Here is a 27,124-nt window from a genome sequence, read left to right on the forward strand (position 1 = left end):
TAATTTAAAACTTTACATGAAATCCATTTGTATCTCTAGTATAAAACACACTGTTGAAATTTCCAGCAGATCTCTAAGTGCTGATGTTAAAAAGAAGAGAAAGAAAGCATTTCAAAAGATTCACCTGGAAAACCATTGTATTTTACTACGTTCATTTAAGGATTCAAAGGTGGAGGTGAAAATACTATAAAAGTAACCAATGAAAAAGCAGAGACATAACTTTGCTGACAAAGTCCATAGAGTCAAAGCTATGGTTTTGCAACAGTCACATACGGATGTGAGAGTCAGACCATAAAGAAGGCTGAGCACCAAAGAATTGATGCTTTCAAACTGGGGCATTGGAGAAGGCTTTTGAGAGTTCCTTGAACTGCAAGGAGATCAAACCAGTCAATCCTAAAGGAAATCAACCCTGAATATTCACTGGAAGGACTGATGCTAAAGCTGAAGCTCCAATACTTTGGCCACATGTTGTGAAGAGCTGACTCACTGGAAAAGACCTTGATGCTGGGAAAGACTGAGGGCAGGAGAAGGGAGTGACAGAGGATGAGATGGTTGGATGGCATCATCGACTCAATGGACATGAGCCTGAGCAAGCTCCAGGAGATGATGAAGGACAAGGAAGCCTGGCATTCTGCAGTCCATGGGGTCACAGAGATGGACATGACTTAGTGACTGAACAACAACCAACCAATGAACATCACCAGCACATCATGGGAACCTCTCTGATAGTGGGCTGACAAGGTAGTAAATTCTTTTTACTGTTTTGCATTACAGATACACCTTGTCATATTGCACTTTGCAGACAGTGGTTTTTTTTTTTTTTTAACAAATTGAAGGTCTGTGATAAACTTGCATCAAGCAACTCTGTCGGCACTATTTTTCCAACAGCATCGTTTATTAAGTAAGGTATGTACACTATTTTTCAGACATATTGCTATTGAAAACTTAATAAACTACAGTGTAGTATAAACATAACCTTTATATGCAACTGGGAAACCAAAAAAGTTGTGTTTCTGACTTTACTGCAATATTTGATTAATTTTGGCGGTCCAGAACTGAACCCACATTGTCTCCAAGGTGCATGTATCCTTATGAATTAAATCTTTTCATAATAGTCTGGAAAACATTAGCATGCATTATTCACATGATGCTTTGAAGCATTCATGGATTCTGACCTGATTGGGAAGGTTTAACAAGCAAACACAGGCATTCGGGGATGGTTTATCAATACACTCTTTCAGGCTTTGAGGGCTGGGTGGTTAAGGGATGGAGTCATCACTGCCAAAGTAAAGAAGCAAGGCAAGCTGAAGTCTTCAGGCTGAACATCTTGACTGAGAGCATCTGCTTTCCAAGTAGGCACTTGGAAATCAGAGCAACGGTGGAGATAACAAATGACCTGACAGTCCAGCTGCTTCAGCATTTTACTAAATAGAAGACTTTCTGCAGACCGTCCCCAGATCTGGGATCCAGGGTTCCTGGAAGCGTGCGGGAACCCAGCGGCGCCCATCCGTTTAAATGTGCTTGGCTTCTGAACACATTGGACGGAACAGCCAGGGTGAAACCGGAGACAGATTGGGACGCACAAAATGAGCAGAACGGTGAAATGTGACCTGGAGACTCCGGCAGCAGGTCCCTAAGGAGAGTGAGCCCTGCTCCCCCGGGGCCACAGGTGGCACTCCGGGCTCCACGCGAGAGCAGCAGCGAGGTGGGGGCGAGCAGCGGCCTGGGGTCTCCAGAGGCCGCGGTGGGGACAAGAAGGCCGGTGCGGCGGGGAGGGTGAAAGCTGAGAACCTGGAGGCCTCCGAAGAAGTGTACTGACGAGGGGGAATGCGGGTCCTCCGCTGGGGGAGCTAACGGGCACGGGGAGGGTGCTGTGTAGACCAGACACACCGCAGCGTATTTGTGCGCGCGCGCGCGCGCGCGTGTGTGTGTGTGTGTGTGTGCGCGCGCGCTCAGCCATGTTCGACTCTTTGCGACCCCACGGACTGTAGCCCGCCAGGCTCCTCTGTCCGTGGGATTCTCCAGGCAAGAATACTGGAACGGGTCGCCATTTCCGTCTCCAGGGCATCTTCCCCACCCAGGGATCGAACCCGTCTCTCTGGTGGCTGATTCTTCAGCACTGAGCCTTCTGGGGAGACCTGCAGGGTATTTAAGTGCAGACAGCCAGGCTCGAGGAGGGACAGGGCGGGAGTGGAGGGCAGCAGTGGCCTGGGAGGGGGGCAGGACTCTGCACAAGGGGGAGCAAGACGCCTTCTTCCGGGAGGGATGCGGTGACTCCGTCGTGATGCGTCATCAGGAGGACAGGGTGGGAGCCGGCGCCGGTGCCTGCCTTAATCAGGCGGCGGCACACGGAATGAAGCCCCTGGTCCCAAGTCTTCCGCCTCCGGGAAATGTAACCGGAGGGGCTTAGCCGAGCGTGAGCGGCTGGGGTGGGGACTGGGTGGCGGGGCGCGCTGGCAGTTCGAGGGGAACAGAGGAGCGGGGAGGCGGAGGGTCCGGCGGGCCGGCCAGAAGGAGCTAAGGCCTGAGGGCGAGCAGGATGGAGCGCCGAGATGTGCAGCGCGGGTCCCCCACGGCCCTGGCCGCAGAACTGGACCTGGAATCGAATCCAGAGGACGGGAAGGGGGTCCATAGAAGGGGCATGGGGCGGGGGGGGGGGGGGGTGCTGCAGAGGGAGGAGCGGGAGTCGGGATCCCCACCTCCTGGAAGCGAGGGACCCCGCACACGGGCCGTTCCGCAGACACCGCATCCTGAAGGCGGGAGTGGGCACCCCAGGTGATGGTGTGGCTTCCGGGAGGACTGGCGGGTGGGATACGGGGAGCGGCGGCCTGGCAGGCAGAGGAGCCTGGTGTCGAGCATTGGAAGGAAGCTTCATCTCATTCGAACGTCCCCCAGGGACGTGAGGTTGACGCAGGATGGAGGTACCTGAACTGGGTCTCATTTGCAAGAATCTTGCTGGCTTTCTAAATAGAAAGTGCTGTGACCACCATGACTTGTCCCTAAGACCCACCTCGAGATGCGCAAGCCGGCCGGTGAAGGGAAACACCACTGCGAGAGAAACATCGCCAACGAGCAGCTGCGCAGTTTCGAGAATAACCCAACTTCCCGTGAACTCGGCCTGAAGAGGGCCAGGTTTTCCCTTCAATGCAAGGCCCGCCAGTCATCATCCCAGTGGAAACATCATTACCCAAAGGGAACCTTCTTCTAGACTAGGCGGTTCTCACCGTGCGATCCCCGGGACCTGGAGATGTACGTTCTCAGGCCTGCCCCCACATCTGCTGATTCTGAAACACTGGGTGGGTCCAGCCATCTGAAGTCTCACAAGCCCCTCCAGGTGCGTCTCCCTTTGAGAGCCTCGGGGCTGGAGGCGAATGGCAGAGTCAGGACACTGGTTTGGGGTGAGGTTGGCCTCAAGACCAAACCAGCTCTCACACAGTCCTGTCTTGGGCACATCACACAAATGTTCCCAGCCTCAGTTCCCTCCTTGGAAAAATGGGAAAATAACTGTTTCCTTAATAAGGCTATCTTGATGTTAATGGTAATATATTTAAAGGGTATATATATATATATATATATATATATATATATATAACTGCTATGATTTTATCCCCGAAATTAATTTGGTATTCCAAATAGCCCCCAATAGCACATAATCTCAGACAGCCAAATAAATTAATGGTTCATGAATCACATATCTTGTGTGCTAAGTCGCTTCAGTCATGTCCCACTCTTTGCAACTCTATGGACTATGGTCTGCCAGGCTCCTCTGTCCCCGGGATTCTCCACGCAAGAACACTGGAGTGGGTTGCCGTTTCCTCCTCCAGGGGATCTTCCCTATCCAGGGGTCAAACCCATGTCTCTTGGGTCTCCTGCATTGGCAGGTGGGTTCTTTACCACTAGTGCTACCTGGGAAGCCCCAGTGTACCTTGTTACATAGTTTTTTAAAAAATCATTAATATTAAACAATATAACCTGGATAATACAAAATATAATATGGTCACTAGACACTTTAATAGACTCTAGCTATTAAAAGCTAGGTCAGATGAAATCTTCATTCCTCTAAATAGAGGAATTGCCTTTTTGATGATTCAGATCAAGGGGGGGCCATTATAGGTTTCCTGTATCCATTCCACCCACTTTGTGTTCTGACCCTCCACTGGGTGAAGCAGAGTCGTTTTATGGGAAGACAGTTTCCAGGCTGGGTGCATGTGATGCCTGAGGTTTTTATTCTCCCCCATGGCTGTCTTCTCTGAACAAGGTCCCCTTATTTTCTGAGTCTTTGCATTCACATACGCAACTAGTAAAGCAACTTTAGGTAAGAGAGAGTCAATATAGTTCTTTCAGGGGCTTCCCTGGTGGTCCAGTGGTTAAGAATCTGCCTTGAAATGCAGGGGGACATGGGTTCAATCGCTATTCAGGGAACTAGGACCTGGAACAGCCAAAAAGAGAAAATAAAAACTCTTGCTGATTCAGACATCAAAAATACCTTTTCCAGCTCTCTCATCCTGCAGCTCATGACTGGGGGTGAGTTACTTATCTCTCTGCACCTTCCTTCTCTTCTCTACAAAACAGGGATAACAAACTATGCCTGAGAATGTGTGTGAGGATTAAATGAGCTGACCATTTACTGTATTTTCATGTCATCTGGTCATTTTCTTATTAGAAGAAAGTTTCTAAGCAAGAAAGTTGTGTCAATAACTCTACAGTTATACATAGTACATTGTTAGTTGTTCAGTCATGTCCAGCTCTTTGGGATCCCATGGACTGTAACCCACCAGCCTCCTCTGTCCATGGGATTCTCCAGGCAAGAATACTGGAGTGGGTTGCCATTTCCTCCTCCAGGGGATCTTCCCGATCCAGGGATCGAACCTGAGTCTCCCGCATTGCAGGCAGATTCTTTACCATCTCAGCCACCTGGGAAGCCCATGGAGTACGTCACAGTATGACTTTTTGTCCTTCCTGGGTGTTAAGTTATGTTCATGGTTTACATTTTAGTGTCTATTCAATGTCAAGAGAACTGGGTTGCTTAATTTATAGAGCAACTTAGCCCAAACTTACCTCAACCCCAATCTGAACCTCAGTAGTCACGATTCCTGACCCACCACCACGGCTCTGTTCTCATTTCATAGATTTCTGGGGCCAAGGGGAGTCGTTCGGTCTTTTCTCTGAGGCCAGGTTCTCATGACAGGTCAAGCAAACTGTGACATGATGTGGCCACTGCAAACTGTCCCAAAATACGAAGCAAATTTGTCTACTTGACCCAATAGAACAGAAGCACAAGCCACACTGGAGGCCTTCTACCCAGAGCATTTTAGGCAGACGTTTTCTGTCCAGATTTATTGAAAGATTTCTGGTACTTGTGAAGAAAACACGTGATGGGGAAGAGTTTCATATTAGAATGGTATTGTAGTTCTTTTCAAAATCTCTCGCTCAAGCTGGGGCTGGAGAAGAGGCAGTGGGCAGAGCTGTGGCTCTGCCCCGGAGTGTCAGGGGACCATGACCTGCCCAGACCCACATGCGCCCGAGTGAGGTGAAGCTGGGGCTCAGGCGTCTTGCCAAAGTGTGTAGCTCCAAGGAGTCTATTGTGGGTCGTTTAGTCTCTATAACTGAGCTCCAGCTATACCAGCTCCAGGAAGTAGATCCCTTGGGGCTGGAATCTCACTGTTCTGCCCACCAAAGGCTTCCCTTGGGCATTCCCAGACCAAAGCTCCCTCTCTGAGTGGACAGAGAGGTCCACGCGTAGTATCTGTAACCAGCGAGGGGCAGATAGTGGATATGCATGCGTTCTGTGCGTCACCTCCCATCAGAACTCCATAAATGCAATCATTCCCTTCTTTGTGAGACCCCAAGCTCAGAAAAGTCTCAAACTAGGAAATCCACCCACCAGCGAGCCTGTGTTCTTAGCCACTCACTTGCCTTAGAGAGGGGCCACACTGAACCTGTTCTGGTCTAAAATTTGATAATTTCTTCAGTTTTGCAACAATAAATGGTCATTAGCTAACTTTCTACAGCTGATAAATACAAAGGTAGTACTATTTTGTTTTGTAATGCACTTGGTTTGGTTTAAAAACTCAAAATTCTTCTGGAAGTGCCCTTTTCTGTGGTTGTTCAGTCGCTCAGTCGTGTCCGACTCTTTCAACCTCATGGGCTGTAGCCTGCCAGGCTCCTCTGTCCATGGGATTCTTCAGGCAAGAGTATTGGAGGGGGTTGCCATGCCCTCCTGCAGGGGATCTTCCAGATCCGAGGATCGAACTCGCACCTCTTATGTCTCCTGCACTGGCAGGCAGGTTCTTTACCACTAGTGCCAGCTGGGAAGCCCAGAGTGTTCAGCTCAGTCGTGTCCGTCTCTTTGTGAGACCCCATGGGCTGTAGCCCCCCAGGCTCCTCTGTCCGTGGGATTCTCCAGGCAAGAATGCTGGAGTGGGTAGCCATTTCCTTCTCCAGGGGAAGAGCCCTGTATATATACATGCTGGACAGGGGTCACAGTCATCCTACGGCGATGCTGGCTGGTGAACAATGGGAGCCTGATGAATGTGTTACTACCATTATTATCAAGTAGTTGAAACACAGACACAGAAAGAGCAAGGTTCTCTGTGGGCATGGTTCTTGAACAATTTCCTTTACACTCCAGAAACTCTAAAACTTCTCTATTTGATTTTTTAAAAATCGATGCCAAGTTAAATGAAATTACTTTCCATTTTAGTTTTCTCCTCTCCCCTGGATATTTAATACAATTTAATTAACTGTCCATGTGACTTCCCCATGAGGGTTTGCTTTGAAATCCTCGCTGGAGGACAATGTAAGGGCACTCGTTTCTCAATAAATGTCTCCAAAATGTTTCTCCAAAATGTTTCTCTTATTAAAGAACTAGCCATATTAAAAGCACACACTGTCTCCTCCGCAATCCTTGAACTCCCATAAATGTGCTACCATTGATCTCAAGAGGTTCTGGGGCCTGGCCTTTCTGCTGGTGTCTGAGAGGCATCAGCTTACAGCATCCATCCCGGGAGCAAGAGACGCACATGTTGTCTTTCATCTTGTGCTGTCGGCCGCACGCTGCGTCCAGCTGGCAGGAGCCCCGTGACATCAGATCCACCCTGTGCGTCCAAGGGGCATATGCCATCACTGGGAAAGGCGTCCGAGACATGACGCTCTCAAGCAGAGGGAATGATGAGAGGGTGTGCGCTGTGCTCGAGGTGGGGAGCCTTGATCGCAACTGGGAGCAGACCCACCGACTTCACGTGAGCACCATTCAGACAGTGGATGCTCTGGTACCTGCCGGGGGTGAGGGGGTGCGGTACCCTCAGGCTCCCGAGGAGGTGAGCTCTAACTCCAGAATCTTCATAACACAAACAGCAAAAGCTTTCAAAGAGCTCAGGAGTCACCAATACCAAACTGTCTCATGGGTCCCCCTGTCCTAAGAATCAGGACAACATTCTTCCCTCTAGGCAGCCAGACTTGCTGAGGCTCTGGCTCCATCTGTGTCTTTACGTGGGCTTCCCTGGTAGATCAGTTGGCAAAGAATCTGCCTGCAAAGCAGGAGACCCCAGTTCGATTCCTGGGCCAGGAAGATCCGCTGGAGAAGAGACAGGCTCCCCACTCCCATATTTTTGCGCTCTCCTTGTGGTTCAGCTGGTAAAGAATCCACCTGCAATGCAGGAGACCTGGGTTCAATCCCTGGGTTGGGAAGATCCCCTGGAGAAGGGAAAGTCTACCCACTCCAGTATTCTTGCCTGGAGAGTTCCATGGACAGAAGGGCCTGGCGTGCTGCAGTCCGTGGGGTCACAAAAGAGTCAGACATGCCTGAGCAATTGAAACAGCAGCAACATTGTAGCTGACACCAAGCCAAGAAGAAAACGTCCTCCATAGTTTGGAGGAGGACAAGGTGGGTGGTTCGCTGTTTCCTGCAGAGGAACTGGAAACACCCAGCAAGAGGCCTGTCTCTCACCTCTCACCTCATCTGAAGTCTCCAAATTTCGTCCCTGAACCATTTTCTAAGAAATAAGAAAACACAGCTTGTCACACTTATTTTCGGGTTTTATTACAAGTAAATACAACACAAGTTAACAACAAAACCCATAAAAGAAGGTTCCTCCCAGTAACCTGTGCCAGAGCTCCCCGTCTGGGATCCGTACCCTCTGCGCTGTGCCACCCGCTTCACTGATTTAATCAGAGACTAGGACTCAAGCCTGTGGAAAATACTCTACAGGAATCACCACACTCATCTGAGGACTTTTATTTTTCATTTCCCCGATCATTGTTTTTAAAGATAAGTTCTGAATCAGTCGTGCACTTTGAGGGATGTACTTGGTGGGGCCCATACTAGTCATACCATTGAAATACAAGATTTTTTGGAAAAAAAAAATCACATTTATTTATTCACCTTCGTAAGGGTCCCTAAACTGCATCCCTCATTGTTTTTCTCTAGTATTATACAAGCACCCGCCCCCAAAGTTATTAATACTTGGTTTATTACAAGCACAGAACAGTCAGAGCGCAGTAATCCTTCAAAAGCCATATTACCCAACTCTCACTCAGATAAAAAGTCACGTCAACCATCATTTACTATGCTTGTGTCATTGTCCTTCTAGAGGGCTACACACCAGGAAACTTGACTTTTTCCTTACAGGATAGAAGTTTCCTTTCTTGGTTATAGTTGAAGAGGAAAAAATGAGGAAAAATGGAAGGGGTTTTATTTTGTTCTGACAGGTGGGCAGTGTTCCCCCACCCCATCCCCGAAGGCCTTTGAGGGCTCGGCTCTGCGCCCTTGAACTGCTGGGAGCCGGCCCCGGGCGCCCCTCGCTGACCTGTGCCCTGCACCTGTGCCCAGCTCGGCTGACGACACAGACGGGCCCGAAAGCGCCAGGACAGCTGAGAAAAGCCTGCTCTGCACCGTGGACGTCAGCACCTAAAATTATGGCCCCTGAGAGCCAGCGGTCCTCCTCCTGCTGCCCCCTTCCGTGTTCCAGGTTGCATCCCCCAGTTAAGACTCTGAGGATGACAGAGACCCTGGCAGACTGGGGTCAGTGGGGGGACTGCTCCAGGAAGCTGGGGGGACTTCCTGCAGGACCCCGGATTCATCAGGTCCCATGGGTGTGAGGGAGAGGGAGACACAAGCCCTGGAGGGTCAGGCTGTGAAGAAGCAGCACTGTACGCGGTTATTAATAAAGCAAGGACCTAGGAATAAATCCAGGGAATTTGTGTAAGACCTTCCTACTGAAAAGTACAAAACATCGTGAAAGGTGTTCAGTTACACCTAAGAAAGCACAGCAACACATCACATTCAAATGACACCAAATATGCCATGTTCAAAAATCAAAATTGTTAAAATGTCTGTTTTTCTCTAAATTAATATACAGGATTAATGCAAAAATGAAGCAGCACTATTGCAGGAAAGAGCTTATTATAATCTATGAAGGTCAAGTTCAGGGCTGGCCAAGCCAAAGTTATAAAGGGGGCACATTTGTCACTCAATCCCTTTCTCATTTACTTCTTAATTTAACCAAGATTTTATTAAATGCCAATTGTGACTTCATCACAAGTGTTTACTAAACAGTCTCCACCCTCAAGAAAGCTGCAGTCTGATTCAGCACACAGGGAGGGTGGGTGGGCAGAGGAAGGGGACCAGATCCCCCAGGGTTGGGCAGGGGGAGGAGAGGAGGGGGGAAGGAGGTATATTTCTGGAACAGGTAACTGTTCGCTACATCTCTGGGCTTCCAGGTGGCTCAGCCAGTAAAGAGCCTGCCTGCCAATGCAGGAGACGCAACAGGCGCAGGTTCGATCCCTGGGTCGGGAAGATTCCCTGGATGAGGGCATGGCAACCCACTCCAGTACTCTTGCTGGAGAATCCCATGGACAGAGGAGCCTGGCGGGCTACAGCCCACGGAGTCACAAAGAGTCGGACACGACTGAGCACACACATAGCACAGCTGCATCTTTACATTACAAATTAAAAATTACAAAATTAATTTTAATTTTACATTACAAAATTAATTTTTAATTTTACATTACAAATTAAAAAATGGACCGGCCTCAAAAAGAAAGAGGAAAGGTATTTGGAGAAAAGGAAGCGGCACTCTCCCAGCCCAGGGAGGACAACCAGGCGTGTCCCGGAGGGGCTGCAGGAGGGAAGCCTACAGAGGAGGGGGCCTGCAGGGCCCTTAGACAGGTCACGGTGACCTTGTGTGCAGACCAAGGCGGGGACCGTCTTGAAGGAACCAGCCTCCCTACCATTGCACCAGGTGCTGGCAGCCTCTAAGAAACACAATAAAATGTGTATTTGTCAGGGGAGGCTCAACAACCCCCTCCCAGATCTCAGAGGCTTCACGTAAGACAGTTTACATTTCACATTCTCGTGAAGAGGAGATAAAGGGGAGGAAGATAGGGGCTCCCCTTCCTGCAGCCTTCCAGATCTGATCCCCATCCCGTGAAGGACCTGGCCATCTCTGGGGGCTCCGGGATTCTCTGCACGCAGATGAGGGAAGGAAGGAAGAGGGGAGACTGCGAGGAAGAAGGTTTTCCTGACTCCAGGCATGTTGTTTCTCTCAACAGCATTGACCAGAACTCCATCACGGGACCGCCCCTACCCAAGGCTGCAAGGGGAGCTGGGAAATACAGCCTCACTGCGCGTCTCAGCAGGAAAGGACCTCCGTGCTCTCAGCCTCAGTGGAAATCAGTGCCCGTCAACAGAGAAGGTAAGTTCATTAGTGATGCATTGTGCTTGACCAGAGCCCAGCAAACTACAGCTCCAGGTCAAGTCTGACCCAGCATCTATCTTCTCTCTCCCTCTCCCATCCCGATCCAGCTCAAGACTCTGTATGTTAACAGGATTGTTTTCTGAGCACCCCTGAGGGCCAGGCACGGTGAGAGGCACTCTACATGCGTATGGCAGGGCAATCAGTAAGGGAAAAGTTATTATGTGTGTGTGTTAGTCGCTTAGTCGTGTCTGCCTCTTTGCGACCCCATAGACTGTAACCCACCAGGCTCCTCTGGCCATGGAATTCTCCAGGCAAGAATACTGTAATGAGTTGCTGTTTCCTTCTCCAGGGGATCTTCCTGACCCAGGGATTGAACCTGGGTCTCCTACATTGCAGACAGATTCCTTACCATCTGAGCTACAGGGAAATTTTTGTGTGTGGGAGGGGGCACTGGGCAGCTTACAGGATATTACTTCCCTGACCAGGGACTGAAGCTGGGCTAAGACAGTGAAAGTGCCAGGTTCTAACCGCTGGACTGCAAGGGAATTCCTAATTACGTCCATTCTAGAGCTGAGGAAACTGAGGCTCAGGCAGGTTCTTCAACTTGTCCTTAAAGCTGAAACACAGAGGAGCTGGGCTTTAGGCTGAGATCTGTTTGACCCCAAAGGACAGGGATGTTCTTTCCATTATATTGGGGTGGCCAAAAAGTTCATTTGGGTTTTTCTGTATGATGTTACAGAAAACTGTCTTATGCCAAGGGTCTTTAACCCATACATAAAAAAGTACAGACTACCATGCATGCCTTATCTGTTGGACATCCCCTGTGGTTTCACCCCTGCCTGTGCCCAAGGCCCCACTCCATGGCGTGCCAAGATTCCCAGGGACTGTGGTGCAGCTGTGGGCACCTTGTTCCAAGCAAATATAGGGTTTTACTGTCAGCTGCCCATCTCTGGAGACCCCCAAGCTTTCTGCAAGTACATCGCAGCACTTCATCAGATAAAGTGTGGGACTCCTGGTTGAGGAAAGGGCCAACGCTTCTGCCCCAAGGCCTACAGAGTGTCTGGGGGAGCTGGCACTCGCTTCAACCACACATGGGCTGTTCCACCCACGAGGATCTTGTCACGGTCCTCATGTGGTCTTGGGGCCACCTGCAGGGGCCTTACATGTGTGTGAACAAGGATGATTCCTGAACACCACTCCCATCTTTTGAGTCCATGTCTGTGGGCGAGTCCCAGGGATACCTATCAGTCACTGCTCCGGGGATACGCGATGAATAGCTACAAATAAATAAGGATGAAGATGAGAGCGTGTGCACGGGCAACATCCTTCTCCTGGTGGATTCCTCTTGGGCTCCTCCTTGTCCCTGAGGCTGTGGTCAAGGTCAGTGCTCAGTCTGCTCTGACTCAGCCCCAGGCAATCGGAAGAAGGCATCCCTTCACCACACCTGTCACCACTCGCGGCCTTTTGCTATCTCGGGGCAAGTCTCTCTGCCAGGCCCTGAGCTCATGGGAGAAAGACTCTTAGCCATCTTCGTACACCAGCCTAGCTCAGTGCCTAGCATATGTTGTTATTCAGTTGCTAAGTCATGTCCGGCTCTTTTGCGGCCCCACGGGCTGCGGCACTCCAGGCTCCTCTCTCCATGGGATTCTCCAGGCAAGACTCCTGGAGTGGGTAGCCTTTTTCTCCTCCAGGGGATCTCCCCAACCCAGGGATTGAACCTGCGTCTATTACGTCTCCTGCACTGGCAAGGTGGGTTCTTTACCACTGAACCACCAGGGAGGCCCACTCAGCATACAGTAAATGATAAACAGATTTCAACTGAGCTGTCATTGGTAATCTAATAAATAAGTTGCCAGAAGAAAGCAGGAGATGTGCTTTTGGATTCTCATTTCTTCTGGCTCTGGGGTTCAGATACACATCACTGCATGGACTTGCTTGGCCAATCTGTGGCCAATATCGAGCTGCAGACACCTAATGGGATGACTGCTCACTCATTAAGCTCAACCAACACACACACAAATGCCAAACACATAACAAACAACAAGTGAGACAGCTGGGACACCAAAGGCTTCAGGGAGTGGAATTACCAGATATAAAATATAGAGTTGGGCTTCCTTCAGATGGTAAAGAACTGCCTGCCAATGCAGGAGACCCAGGTTTGATCCCTGTGTCAGGAAGATCCCCTGGAGAAGGGAATGGGTACCCACTCTAGTATCCTAATCATATGTAAAACATTTAAAGGAACTGAAAAATGGAAACACAAAAATGAGCAAGCAATAAGAGGCTCCCAATACATGACTAGGGATATCTGAAAGATAACAAATATGACTTTGATAAATGAAAAAGATAAGGGCTGAAATAAAAAACTTCAATGAACGCATTCAACAGCAGATTTGATAGTGCTAAATAGAAACATTGTGATCTGACAGATAAGTCTGAAAAGTTATCTGAACCATCATACAGATACTGAAACGGGAAATAGGAGACAAAGGTTAAGAGTCATAAAGGACAGATAAAGAAGGTCGAAATTAAGTCTCATTAGAATTTCAGAAGGAAAGGGTAGAAAATAAGAAATGAAGAGATAATAGTTGAGAATTTTCCAGAACCCACCAAAGAAATAAAATTTGAAGTTAAAGAAAATACAACTGGTTCATTCAACAGCTATTTACTGAGTGCCTACTATACTCCAGGGACCTTTTAGAAGCAATGGATAAAGACAAAAAATATCCTCCGAGGCACAATTCAAGAGAAAAGGACAATTAGACTGACGACAGACTTCTCAAAAGAAAATGAGAGCTTCGAGGCAGAGCTCACATCCTGAAAGGGCTAAGGAAAAATAACTGGCAAAATAAAACTATTTACCTGGCAGAATTACCTTTCAAGAATAATGTGAAATAAAGTAATTTCCATAGAAACAAAAGTGGAGAACATTCGCCATCTAGAGATACAAACTAAATAAAAACTTTTTAAAGATGTACATGAAAAAGAAGCAGGGAAAGTGAAATGGCATGGAATGATGAGTAGATAAAGGGCAAATGTGAACCAAATATACATGATCTACACAAAACCCATAAATTAACAATGAAAAAACAAACCTAGAATACTGACTGCTAATGCCTGTGACATAGGAGCGACTGAATGAAAGTGTTTACGATCCTAAACTGTTTAGGAGAAGGCTGCAGTATTCAATGCAGACTCAGTTAAGTAAACTTGGTAAGATTTCAGGGGTAACCACTGAAAGAATTGAAATGAAGAATCTAAGTGCCACAACAAGGACCTACCATAGAGTGCAGGCAACTATATTCAATATCCTGTGACAGACTACAATGGAAAAGAATATGAAAAAGAATGTGAGTACATGCATAACAATCATTTGCTGTAGAGTAGAAATTCACTGTAAATTAAGTATACTCCAATAAAATAACTTAAAAAATATATAATGAAAACTAAAAAGAAATAAAAGGGGAGAAAGAGAAAATGAACACTGTCATAGTCAATCCTTTGAAGTAATAATAAAATAGATGCTCTGGTGAGGTTGATTCAGTGAAAAAACCAGGGAAGGCACGCGTCATGTTAAAAATAAAAACAATAGAAAAGGAAGATCTTTCCCAAGGGCCCTGAGCAAACCAGAAACTCAGCTCAGAATAAACCAGGAGCCTGGCTAACCTCCACTCCCCAGTATTCACAGCAGGGCGCCTCCAGGCTGGTGGGACACCAAGGACCAGACGCGCATGGCTCTGATGTCTGAGGCTGGGCTTCTGTTCTGGGATGGATGTGCAAGAAGCAGAGCAGAGATATGAGAAACACCAGGACAGCCCCCAAGTTCAAAGCAGGCTCCGCTTTCTTCAGTGGGGCAGCCACTTCCTTCAAATGGACCTTCATGTTTTGTGTGTGGGAGAAAAAGTAATCTAGAAAGGGCAATTCGATCTATTTTTAATGGTGCTCTGAAGCCTTGTTCCTAGTGAGAGAGGAGCCCTCCGCTCCATCCTCCACCAAGCAAGTATTTCAAAGTCTCAGCATCAGTTTCAAAGACTCACTCCCTGGGGAAGGAACTGAAATATTTGGGTGGCAAGGGCCTGGACTTGTCCGCAACACATCATGCTTTCTTCCGCCCAATGTCTGGCAACCAGATAAGGCTGAGATTCAGACATCAGAAAAGTCTGTGTTGAGGACCTCCAATGTAGGTGAAAAATCCACTGCATCGCCTAGAGCAGGATAAACAGGAGGGAGAGCTGGACCAAAACAGCCCTGCACTTGGCACTGACTTCTGACTTAACCCCTTGGCGCTTGTTTCGCTTTGGAAGATGAAAAAGGGGTGGCCGAGGTTTAAGTGCCCATTCTGCAGCGTTCACGCCGGGAGCACAGACAGCCATTCCCACGACAGGGAAGACAGCCGCCCCATCTGCATCGTATCATGTTCCCGACACTGCGAAACGAAACAAAATGACTCCACTGGTCAGTGGAGACCAGGATAGTAACTAAGTAAACAGGAGGTTCAACAAGATTTCTTGCAGGTTCTGAAGGGTGAGCGACCTGGCATCATGTTGCATGGACCTGTTCCAAGGACTCCAAGCACCGCCTGGCCCAAAGGAGACCGAGTCATAATCAAGACCCCCTGGATCCAAACCCAACCTGGCTACATGGACGGTCTGGGACGCTGGCTGGTCCCTTCACTTTCTCTTGCCTCAGGCTCCCCTTCTGCAAAGCTGGGACAATGCTCTCTTTCCTGCAGTGGTGCAAGGATTAAATATGACAGCCACAGGGGTCATTCTGGAATCTGAGCTCCCCTTCCACCTTCTGAGCTCTCCCAATTCACCCTCCCTTTCCATGATTAATATGGTCGAGTTTTAAGTCTTTGAAAACACACTGTGTACACTCTGTGAGTCAGAGATAGAACTACAGTTCCTCTCATCACTCTGACAGAATATGAAAAATAAGCCCGAATTGGATCACATGCAAAACCGAAGACAGCAGTGTATTAGCAGTGAAGAACTCTAAGAGGGAAGGAACTGTTCTAGATGCTGAACCTCCTGAATAGGCAGAGGGCTTCCTCTCAAGAATCAAAATATTAAAAACTAACTAGAAGAAGCAAAGTTTCGGACCAAAAGAAAAGAAAAAATAATCTCTAATATATTTCCAAAACTTGTCAGAGGCCTTAAGAGAGGATTCTGGATAACATTTTACTTTTCCTGAAAGATTTTTGTCATTGTGCTGATCACACTGAGAATAGCCATCCAGTGATGTCACTGATGGCACTAGTAGGACTACAAAGGGCTTAATCCATCCCCTGATACTACAGATGAGAATGCTAAACCCAGAGAGGTCAAGCAATTCACCCAAGCCACACAGCCACCTGGAGGCAGTCCCAGGTCCTGATGTGTGGTGCTCTCATCTTCCACAGTGCCTTTTCAAGCTTCAGAAGACTTCATAACCATCCCTCTTTTGAAATAACCCTGGAATGCTTGACAAACCTGGAAGTCCAGATTAAGGTATCTGGGGTTAGAGATCGCAACGTCTCTCCTCTCTGATGTGTGTGGGTCATGTGTTCAGGAGAACCCACTGCAGTGTATGTGCCTCTTGCTTTTAAGGGTCATTTCATTCTTCATTTGAGATTCACGTTTTCAAAAATCAGGTGTCTACTCTCCAAGGGGCATCTTCTGGTTTGCTTGGAAAGTAGCATTAAGCAGTCATGCTGGATGGAATAGAAGCAGCCACCTTGGATGTAACTCGAAGGAAGTATGAGTGATAACACCCTCTCCCACGCCCATTCATTTCAAGAGTGAAATCCCTAACACCACCAGTCTATAAAGCAGTCCTGATGGTGACCCACGAATTAGGTAGAAATTAAAGTACCCCAGACACACGCTGATATGGCCTGACCAGGGTTTGATCTCTAGAGCTCTTAGCAGAGGACCTTACACAGCGTGTTCACACACAGAGCATGCATAACCTCAAAGATCGACAATCCCAACACCAGAGAGATGTGGTCACCAGGCCAAAGAACACTGTTAACAGGCAGAAGAGGCGCTGCAAACCCTGAAGCCAGTGTTTCCCCCATAATTCAAGGCGGTCCTTCAAACTCCTTATGACAATCAAAGACATCCCCCCCCCCCCCAAATTGCCTGGGCACAATCATTTGTTAGAAATTCAACCGATCTGTGACTGCAGACAAAGTTCAATAAAACTGCTCATCCCATCCGCCCGAGCTCAGTGGTTAGAATGAGCTGAGGTTAGAACGAACCAAGATAAAGATGCAAACTGCCAGCCTGGGGTTGAGACAGTCCTGCCGCCAAGGGAGAGGGCACCAAACCTGCAATGCCCTGCGTCCTTGTGAAAGTGAAGTCGCTCAGTCATGTCAGGCTCTTCGCGACCCAGACGTAGCCAAAAAGCCAGTGGGGACTGCCCACACTAGCTACCCCAACCGTGAGGAGTGCCCCTGCCCGGGCCCCAGCAGTCACCCACAGTAAGTGGGGTGTTCACTCTGCATGCCTTGGGGGAGGATTTTTTTTTTTTTTTAATTCAAAACCTCAGCTTTCCCAACTTCTCTTAAATGTTGCTCTTTGCCCCAAAGGAGTTTTACCAAAATCATGCTGTCGGGATAACCTCGACCTTTGTCCTTTTGCATTTCAGATAATCACGTGGGTGGCGCTGCCTTCAAAATTGGATTTCTCCTTTCTTTTTTGCCGGCTGGAGACCAACAGCCGGCGCGGACCTGTTTCGTGTCGCTCGCCCCAGACTCTGCGGTTCTCTACCCGCGTCCACCCTGTCCCTCCCGACTACTTGCTCACACACAGCTCAGAGATAACACGCAACCCATTGGATGCTCGGCGTGCACGAAGCATCTTAGCCCTCGGCTTCTAGGGCAGTTTTCGTTCACCCACTCCTGCAACCAAAGCACCTCTCCATTAACACGGAATTCTCCAGGCCAGAATACTGGAGTGGGTAGCCTTTCCCTTCTCCAGGGGATCCTCCTAACCCAGGGATCGAACCTAGGTGTCCCGCATTGCAGCGGATTCTTTACCAGCTGAGCCATCAGGGAAGCCCCGTTAATTCCCTAGCAGAGAGGGGAAAAAAGAAAAGCCACAACCCCAGGCGAGCAGTTGCGACGCAGCCCTTCCGAGTGCACAATGAAGCTGGCGGGGGCCGGGAGGTAACCAACTGGTCTCAGCCTCCGCGCACCGTCCCGGCGGCCGGCTTGCTGGACTCCCGGCCTCCGCGGGGATTTGCGCGCCGCCCGCCGCCGCCGGGCCCCTTACCTCGCTGACGATGGTGGAGTGGGCCTGGACGTACCGCCAGCCATCCCGGCACTGCACGAGCGGCGCGGAGCGGTTGGGGAAGGCGGCGAGCGGGTCGGCGCAGCTGAGCGCGCCGGGGGCGGCGCTGGCGTTGGCCGCCTCCAGGAGGTAGCGCTGGCAGCGGCCGTCGCCGCGGCCCTCGGGGGGCGCGGGGCCGGGGAGCGCGGGCGCCGTGCGGTTCCACTCCTCCTCGGGGCTCCAGCCGCAGCGCTCGGCCAGCGCGGCGGCGCTCGGCCCGCGGCACCAGTAGTGATCGGGCCGGCTGCCCAGGAAGACCACGCCGACGAAGAGGAAGGCGAAGGTGACGCCCGTCAGGCACAGCAGCAGGAACACGCGCCGCTGGAAGCGCCCGAACTCGCCGGCCCGCTGCAGCGCCTCATCGAAGGACGGCATGGTGCGCCCGCCCGCCTCCCCCGAGCGCGTCTGCCGCCCGCCGCCCGGGCCCGCCGAGTGACCCGCCGGCCGGCCGGCCGCCTCCTCCGCCCCGGCCGCCTCCCCCGCGCTGCCCGGCTCACGCCCCTGGGCGCCGCGCCAGCGGACGGCGCTCCTCGGGCCCCGGGGCCCCCGCCTCCCGCCCCCGGGGGCGTGGGGAGTTGGGGGGCGTCCGCGGAGGTTCGGGCCGCGCTCCCCCGGGGGGCGCCGCCGCGGGGCCGGGTGGGCGCGCGGCGGGGCCCGGGTGGCGCCGCCTGGCGGAGCGCCACCGCGCGCCGGGGACCTGGCCCAGGACTGCGAGTGACGCGCACAGCCTTCCCGGGCTGGCGCGCGGCTCCATTCGGTCCCTGCCAGCAGCCGGGTCCGCGGGCGGGCCTGGGTCGGGCTTCCAGACAAGAAAGTTCCAGGGCCACCTAACAACTCCCGGGCTCCTGGAACTGGGTTTCTTGAGGGTCCCGGCTGCAACCTGGGGGGGCGGGGGTGGGGGTAGGGGTGGAGGGGGGACCGAGGACGCCCGCTCTCCGAGTTCCACTTCTGTGCCCCGGGGAAGCCCCCCACCCCCTGGGCCTCGTCCCCTCGGAGCAGAGCCGCCCCGCGCGCCCCCAGACAGAACGGTCCCAGAACAGTGGACCGACTGCAGAACTTGGACTCCTCGAGGTTAGATTCTTGGCGACATCTCAGATATTGTCCAACTTTCAAAAGGAGCAGCTGGGCAACCCACAGAGGCTGAGCGTCTTGGTGCAGAGTCCTGGAGTTCCAAGAGAGAAGGGACCTCGGACGCTTGCAGGTTGCTTTAGCCAAGGCCTCTTCTCTGCCTGAAACCGCCTGGAAAGCGTGCTTGCTGACCGGTTTGAATGGCTGTTTTTCATTTCCTGACTTTTCTGGCAAGATTGGCAGAGCTGCGTCCCGTCTGGGGTTCGGGCCTCTGCTCAGTGCCCGGGCTGCTGGTCCGTCTGTCCGGGTCCGCGTCCGCGCTCCGACGCCTTCGCCGGGCGGGGTGGGAAGCCCCTTCTAGGCTGCAGCCTTCACGTGTGCTGACCACCCTGCACTGTTAGCAGCTCGCACCTACCCTGGCCTAGCCTCCCCCTTCTCGAGAATTTTCCAACTGTCTCCCCAGACCCCCACCCCAACTATCCAAAAAGCGTTCTACCTTTAGATTTCTTTTCTCAGAGGGCAGAGAAGCTGGTAGAGCGCAGGCTGACTTTTTTTTTTTTTAAATCCAGAGCTGGGACGGGAGCCAGGCTGTCTGGTTCACCAGCTTGTGACCTTGGTCACCTTACTTGGCCAGCCCAGTCTTCTCATGTCAAATGAGACATCTCTCCTGGGCTTGCTGTGACAGTTGAACAAATTATTACATATGAAGTGCCAAAAAAGTGCCGGACCCCTACTGTACCCTTTCACAAGTTAGCTCTTAATCCTGTTGTTCTTTGTTGCGGAGTCAATCCTGTCCATGGCTAGGGATGCCCTAAGGCTTCCGGGTACTGGGAAGGATTAAACGCTTTGGTAGGGGCACACAGTCCGGGCTGAGCGAACGATCGCCCTGGCTCTCTTGATGGTTCTCTCATCCTTGTTAGCTGCTGAAGCGGGTCTCTCACCCGGTTAGCAATGACTTCTGTGCATGTGTGTTTCACACTACACGTTACATACTACATGTTACATGTAGTGACACACTACATGTAACACACATTACATGTTACACACTACACACAGGGTGTAGTCCCTGTTATTGACTGCCCCTACCCCCAGACTCAGTCTTTCCTCCTCCCACCCAGCTCCACCTACCAGCTTGCCTTTTGGTGTAACCATACCCCTGTCCTAGACTCCTAGATATCATCTCAGCACCCCTCGCTCTCCAGGCTGGAGTAAACTCCAGCGTGCCTTCCCCTCATCCCTGTTTACCATCCCTCCCCGCTTACACACACTCGTGCACGTATACAGACAAGCCCCCAGCACCCTTCCCTGCTTCATCTGTCTCCAAAGTGCTTATCACCGTCTAACATGTGCATCTTTTTCTTCCTTTGTTTATTTACTTTTGGCTGTGTCTTCCTTGGTGCATGCAGGCTTCCTCTAGTTGCAGAGACGGATGGGAGCTAGTTGCCCAAGCTTCCCCTTGCCCTTGCAGCGGCTTCTCTTGTTGTGGAGCCGGGCTCTAGGGCGCGAGGGCTTCAGGGGGTGCGGCTTGTGGGCTCAGCAGTCGTTGCGTACGGGCTCAGTTGCCCCAGGGCATGTGGAATCTTCCCGGACCAGGGAGTGAACCCGTGTCTCCTGCGTTGGCAGGCAGATTCTTAATCCCTGGACCACCAGGGAAGTCCTACTGTATTTACTTGTTTTACTCATGTCTCCTGCCTAGGATGCAGTTTTCACGAGGTCAGAAAGTTCTGCTTTGTTCATTTCTATCTTGCGACCATCTAGAATATTGCTTGGTTCATAGTGGTTCTCTGTAAATATTTGTGGAATACATGGATGCTTCCTGACACCACGCCTTACACACACACACACACACACACACACACACACACACGTATGGCTTCTTCTCTTCTCCGCCGCTGTCTTTGTTCACAGTGCCGCAGGGGCTCCTCACCCACAGCAGCTGTTCTGGGGGCCAGCCCGCCCTCCTCGCTGCCTTCCCACAGAGCAGCTCCGAGGTGCTGCCTTGAAGGGCTTGCCTTGTTTCCAAATTAAACACTCATTTCTCACCCTCCCTTTCAAGATCCCAACCTATATCCCTCACCAAGTTGTCCCCCCATGTGCCAGCCAAACATAATACAACTTGCTAATCCTCAATCTGTCCTTAACTTCCCTAAATCTGCGCCTGTCCACACGAAGTTTCTTCTTCCTGGCATTTCCCCCTCCCATCCTCACAGCCACGGCCCGGCAAGGCCTGGTTGGAACGTCAGCACCCCCTCTGCTGAGTCCTCTGCAACCACCGTACCTTCTTCCCTAAGTCATGTCTGTGCTCCGAACACATCTAAGAACCTTCTTAAGAAATTTCACTACATTTTCCTTTGTATTGCCATTGTCAGGCTATTTTAATTTAATTTTTTAATTTATGTATTTATTTTAAATAAAGTAAGCTGAGCATTTGGACAAGCAGACCTAGAGAAGTTGCTAAGATCATGGACTTTGGAGTGTTTGAATCCCACGCTGAGTTGAATGACCTTCAGTTCAGTTCAGTTGCTCAGTCGTGTCCGGCTCTTTGCGACCCCTGAACCGCAGCCCACCAGGCCTCCCTGTCCATCACCAACTCCCGCAGTTCAGCTAAACCCATGTCCATTGAGTCGGTGATGCCATCTAACCATCTCATCCTCTGTCGTCCCCTTCTCCTCCTGCCCTCAGTCTTTCCTAGCATCAGGGTCTTTTCAAATGAGTCAGCTCTTCGCATCAGGTGGCCAAAGTATTGGAGTTTCAGCTTCAGCATCAGTCCTTCCAATGAACACCCAGGACTGATCTCCTTTAGGATGGACTGGTTGGATATCCTTGCAGTCCAAGGGACTCTCAAGAGTCTTCTCCAACACCACAGTTCAAAAGCATCAATTCTTCGGCACTCAGCTTTCTTTACAGTCCAACTCTCACATCCATACATGACCACTGGAAAAACCGTAGCCTTGACTAGACAGAACTTTGTTGGCAAAGTAATGTCTCTGCTTTTTAATATGCTATCTAGATTGGTCATAACTTTCCTTCCAAGGACTAAGCGTCTTTCAATTTCATGGCTGCAATCACCATCTGTAGTGATTTGGGAGCCCAGAAAAATAAAGTCAACCACTGTTTCCCCATCTATTTGCCATGAAGTGATGGGACCAGATGCCATGATCTTAGTTTTCTGAATGTTGAGCTTAAAGCCAACTTTTTCACTCTCCTCTTTCACTTTCATCAAGAGGCTCTTTAGTTCTTCACTTTCTGCCTTAAGGGTGGTGTCATCTGCATATCTGAGGTTATTGATATTTCTCTCGGCAATCTTTGTTCCAGCTTGTGCTTCTTCCTTGGGCAAGATATTTAGCCTTTTCTGTAAAATCAAGTAGTATGGAACCTTTACATTTTTAATGCAAATTACTTAGAACATGGTACAGAATCCGCTTGCAAGGCAGGAGATGCAAGAGACTCGGGTTTGATCCCTGGGTTGGGAAGATCCCCTGGAGAAAGAAATGGCAACCTACTCCAGTATTCTTGCCTGAAAACTTCCATGGACAGAGGAGCCTGGTGGGCTATAGTTCATGGAGTTGCAAAGAGTCAGACACGACTAAGTGAATAAAGCATGCTTAGCACATGATGAGTGCTATTAATATGTATAAGTTGGCTCTTAATAAAGAGAGTAATAAGAACCTCCACCCTTCCCAGAATTTGCAAATGTCCTGTAATTATGTCTTGTTCCTCTTCTTGTTGTTAAGTTGCCCAGTCGTGCCTGAATCTTTGTGACCTCATGGACTGCAGCACGCCAGGCCTCCCCGTCTTTCACCGTTTCCCAAAGTTTGCCCAAGCTCACGTCCATTGCATCAGTGATGCCATCCAGCCATCTCATCCTCTGATGCCCTCTTCTCCTTCTTCCCTCAATCTTTCCCAGCATCAGGGACTTTTCTAATGAGTCATTTTTTCACATCAGATGACCAAAATACTGGAGCTTCAGCTTCAGCATCAGTCCTTCCAGTGAATAGTCAGAGTTGATCTCCCTTAAGATTGACCAGTTTGATCTCCTTGCAGTCCAAGGGGCTTTCCGGTGTCTTCTCCAGCACCACAGTTCGAATGCATCAATTGTTTGGCCGTCTGCCTTCTTTTGTTACATCTTAGATGTGCAGCTACGAAGAACTAAGACTCCTAGACACAGATGCAGTCTCCGTCACATGCCTTCATGTCCTGTCCTTGTCACCCCGGCATCCTCCCAGGGCAGCTACCAGGCCCTTTCTCTGGAAGGTGGGCCTGGGGGAGAGTCGTGCAGGCCCTAGAAGAGGCCTCAGGACCACTGGGCAGGGAATCCTGGGATCTCAGATCCCAGCAGGGGCGGGATGGGTAGTGTGAGAGGTGAGGGGCAGGAAGATGGGAGGGGGCATGGGCTTCAGGTGGGTACACCTGCTTGGCCCTAGGGGAGAGGAAGGCAGAGTGTGGCCCCCTTTATTAAAGGCTCAGTGCCTCTCTTGTCCAGGTACAGCTGTTATGAAGTTGTTACTCATGTCATCCATGTTTTAACCCTTTTTATACCTAGGTACTACAAACAACGACACAGGGGTCTCCTGCGCTTCAAAAGTTTGTTTTATAACACTTTGCTTTTATGAAAGAATGACATCAGCACCTGTTTTCTCCTAACCAAAGGAAATCAAAGAGGATTTTCACTTTTATAATGAAAGATGAAAATTGAAAGTAGCATTCGGTGTTTGTTTTGCAGCGAGTCGTTCAAGAAGCAGTGTGCACCCCAGCAGGGAGAGTGGCCCTGCCCAGCGCCTACCCCAGAAACTACATGCAGTGTCTCACCTTCCGGGCGGCATAGGTTTGAATTGCCTGTGAGCATCTGTGCTTCATCTCTGTTTATTTTCTGCCTCTGTTATCAAGGTGTGTCCTAAGGTGACTGCTTCTTTGCTTTTCCACATTTCAGCTTTGCAGAGCTTTCATAGGCAAGCTCTACCTTTGGAGAATGGGGGGAACCTGCATAGTACTTGGGATGCTTTGAAATTTACATGAATGATACCATACTCTGTGTTTTTCTGTCACTTCCCTTTTTTATTCCACATTATATTTTTGAGACCTCTAAGTCTTGATAAATATGGATCTAGCTCATTTACTGCTATGTATCATTCAATTGAATGGCTGTACTACAATTTATTCCGGAGACACTCAGCTCATTTTTAATTTTTCATAGTTATAAATGATATGGCAGTGAAGCTGTCATGCACGTTCCCTCGGCAAGAACTGATCTAAAGTAAATGCCTACAAACAGACTCTCAGGATCACCAGTTCAGTTGTCACTCAGTCATGTCCGACTCTTTCTGACCCCGTGGACTGCAGCGTGCCAGGCCTCCCTGTCCATCACCAACTCCCGGAGCCTACTCAAACTCAAGTCCGTTGTGTTGGTGACACCATCCAACCATCTCATCCTCTGTTGTCCTCTTCTCCTCCCGCCTTCAATCTTTCCCAGCATCAGGGTCTTTTCCAGTGAGTCAGTTCATCGCAACAAGTGGCCAAAGTGTTGGAGTTTCAGCTTCAACATCAGTCCTTCCAATGAATATTAGGACTGATTTCCTGTAGGACTGGTTGGATCCCTTTGCAGTGCAAAGGACTCTCAAGAGTCTTCTCCAACACCATAGTTCAAAAGCATCAATTCTTCGGCGCTCAGCTTTCTTTATAGTCCAACTCTCACATCCATATGTGACTACTAGAAAAAGCATAGCTTTGACTATATGGATCTTTGTTGGCAAAGTAATGTCTCTGCTTTTTGTTATGCTATCTAGGTTGGTCATAGCTTTTCTTCCAAGGAGCAAGCATCTTTTAATTTCATGGCTGCAGTCACCATCTGCAGTGACTTTGGAGCCCCCAAAAATAAAGTCTGACACTGTTTCCACTGTTTCCCCATCTATTTGCCATGAAGTGATGGGACTGGATGCCATGATCTTAGTTTTCTAAATGTTGGGTTTTAAGCCAACTTTTTCACTCTCCTCTTTCACTTTCATCAAGAGGCTCTTTAGTTCTTCACTTTCTGCCTTAAGGGTGGTGTCATCTGCGTATCTGAGGTTACTGATATTTCTCCTGGCAATCTTGATTCCAGCTTGTGCTTCATCCAGCCCGGCATTTCACGTGATGTACTCTGCATATAAGTTAAATAAGCAGGGTAACAATATATAGCCTTGGCGTACTCCTTTCCCGATTTGGAACCAGACTGTTGTTCCACGTCCAGTTCTAACTGTTGCGTCAGGACCATAGTATGTACCTATTTTGAGCTTCACCAGATGTCGCCAAATTGCTTTCAGTGGGTGGCCCCAATCCATGTCTCATCAGCAACCTCTGAGATCATCCATATCCACGCTAACACATTTGCTCATTACCCTCAAGTGCAGTAGCAGATACTCTGGGCTTAAAATGCAGTGCCATTGTTCTGATTTACACACTACCGATTTGGTCAGACTGAGCACGTTTGCATCGAATCCCGTGGGCAGAGGAGCCTGGTGGGCTTCTGTCCATGGGGTGGCAAGAGTCGCACATGAGTAAAAGCAGTTTAGCACGTGGCATTCATCATTTAGGTTTGTCTTCTGTGAGTCGCCTCTCATATCCTCTGCCTGTGTTCTTTGTTACTTGCTTTTTCTTACTGAAGTTTTTGAAAATTACTTGTTTATTTGTTTGCTTTGCTTCTTTGTCAGCTATGTATTATGTTCTATCTCTTCAGTCCGTGGCTTGTCTTTTTTGTTTAAATTGGTATAATTAGAAGAAAAGCTATGACAAACCTAGACAGCAAATAAAAAGCAGAGACATCACTTTGCTGACAAAGGGCCCTGTAGACAAAGCTATTCTTTTTTTTCCAGTACTCATGTGAGATTTGGACCGTAAACAAGGCTGAGTGCTGAAGAACTGATGGTTTTGAATTGTGGTGCTGGAGAAAACTCTTGAGAGTTTTGGACTGCAACGAGATCAAACCAGTCCATCCTAAAGAAAATCAATCCAGAATATTCATTGGAAGGACTGATGCTGAAGCTGAAGCCCCCGTACTTTGACCATCTGTTGTGACGAACCAACTCATTGGAAATGACCCTGATGCTGGGAAAGATTGAGGGCAGGAGGAGAAGGGGATGACAGAGGATGAGATGGTTGGATGGTTGGATCACCGACTCAACGGACATGAGTTTGAGCACACTCTGGGAGACAGTGAAGGACAGGGAAACCTGGCGTGCTGCCATTCACGGGGTCGCAAAGAGTCAGACACGACTTAGTGACTGAACAACAAATAATTGCTCTGCAATGTTGAGTTAGGTTCTGCTGTGCAGGGAGTGAGTCAGCTCTGTGTAGAAATATGTCCCCTCCCTCGTGGATTGTGGCTTCTCCTTTCACTGGGTTTGTAGTGTCCTGGTGACTACAAGTTTAAATTCTGATGTAGTACCGTGTGTCAATTTGTTTTATAGCTTCTGCTTTTTGCATCTTCCAAAAAGAAAAAAAAATGCATGAAAGAGTTTCTGGGTTCTTTGTTCTCTTTCACCGCTCTGCATGTCTATCTCCGTGACAGTATTTTACTATTAATCACAATAGTTCTGTAACATTTCCTAGTATTTGGGAGGACAAGTCTCATCTCTTCTCTACCCTTACTTTGTTCCTTTTCAGAGTCATCTTGGCAATTTGGGATTTTTTTTTCTTCTGTATAAATTTTATCCTTTATTAAGTTCCATAGAAATTCAATTGGGATTTTGATGTAAAATTATGTGTGCATTTTATTTCTCCCATTACTCTGTAGATTTATGAGAGAAAAGCCAAATCATGTTTCTTTTTCTATCTTAAAACAGTGGTATCTGTTTTATATCTGCACTGTCCAATAAGATACCATTAGCCATATGTGGCTATTTGCATTTAAATTAAAATTAAGTGAAATGAAAGGCTCTGTTCTTAACGAGCCACAATTCAAGTACTCGATAACCAATGCACGGTTGGTGACTGCAATATTGGACTATGATGATCAAGAACATTTCCAGCAGCACAGGAAATTCTGCTGGATGGAGCTGGTGCACACATGTG

The 27,124-nt window shown here is 49.3% G+C and overlaps 1 protein-coding gene and 1 long non-coding RNA gene across 4 annotated transcripts in view; one reads left to right on the top strand and one right to left on the bottom strand.

Annotated features, from left to right (window-relative positions):
- SLC22A3 (solute carrier family 22 member 3) overlaps nucleotides 1-18,560 on the bottom strand; it is a 92,660-nt gene extending 74,100 nt beyond the window's left edge. The window contains exon 1 of one of the 3 annotated variants that reach the window (XM_070461429.1): nucleotides 17,954-18,553. In XM_070461429.1, the coding sequence (XP_070317530.1) occupies nucleotides 17,954-18,385 (432 nt within the window). In that variant the 5' untranslated portion in view covers nucleotides 18,386-18,553. Of the gene's footprint in view, nucleotides 1-17,953 lie in introns of all 3 variants that reach the window. The other 2 variants (XM_020876317.2, XM_070461430.1) reach the window with 2 other exon arrangements.
- LOC139032993 (uncharacterized) lies at nucleotides 18,264-26,568 on the top strand. Its single transcript, XR_011485613.1, has 3 exons — nucleotides 18,264-18,386; nucleotides 23,802-23,916; nucleotides 25,927-26,568. It is a non-coding gene; the product is annotated as an uncharacterized lncRNA (long non-coding RNA).
- The last annotated feature ends 556 nt before the right edge of the window (nucleotides 26,569-27,124 follow it).

The sequence above is a fragment of the Odocoileus virginianus genome, chromosome 34, assembly GCF_023699985.2.
Source record: "Odocoileus virginianus isolate 20LAN1187 ecotype Illinois chromosome 34, Ovbor_1.2, whole genome shotgun sequence".
NCBI classification, from domain to species: Eukaryota; Metazoa; Chordata; class Mammalia; order Artiodactyla; family Cervidae; genus Odocoileus; species Odocoileus virginianus.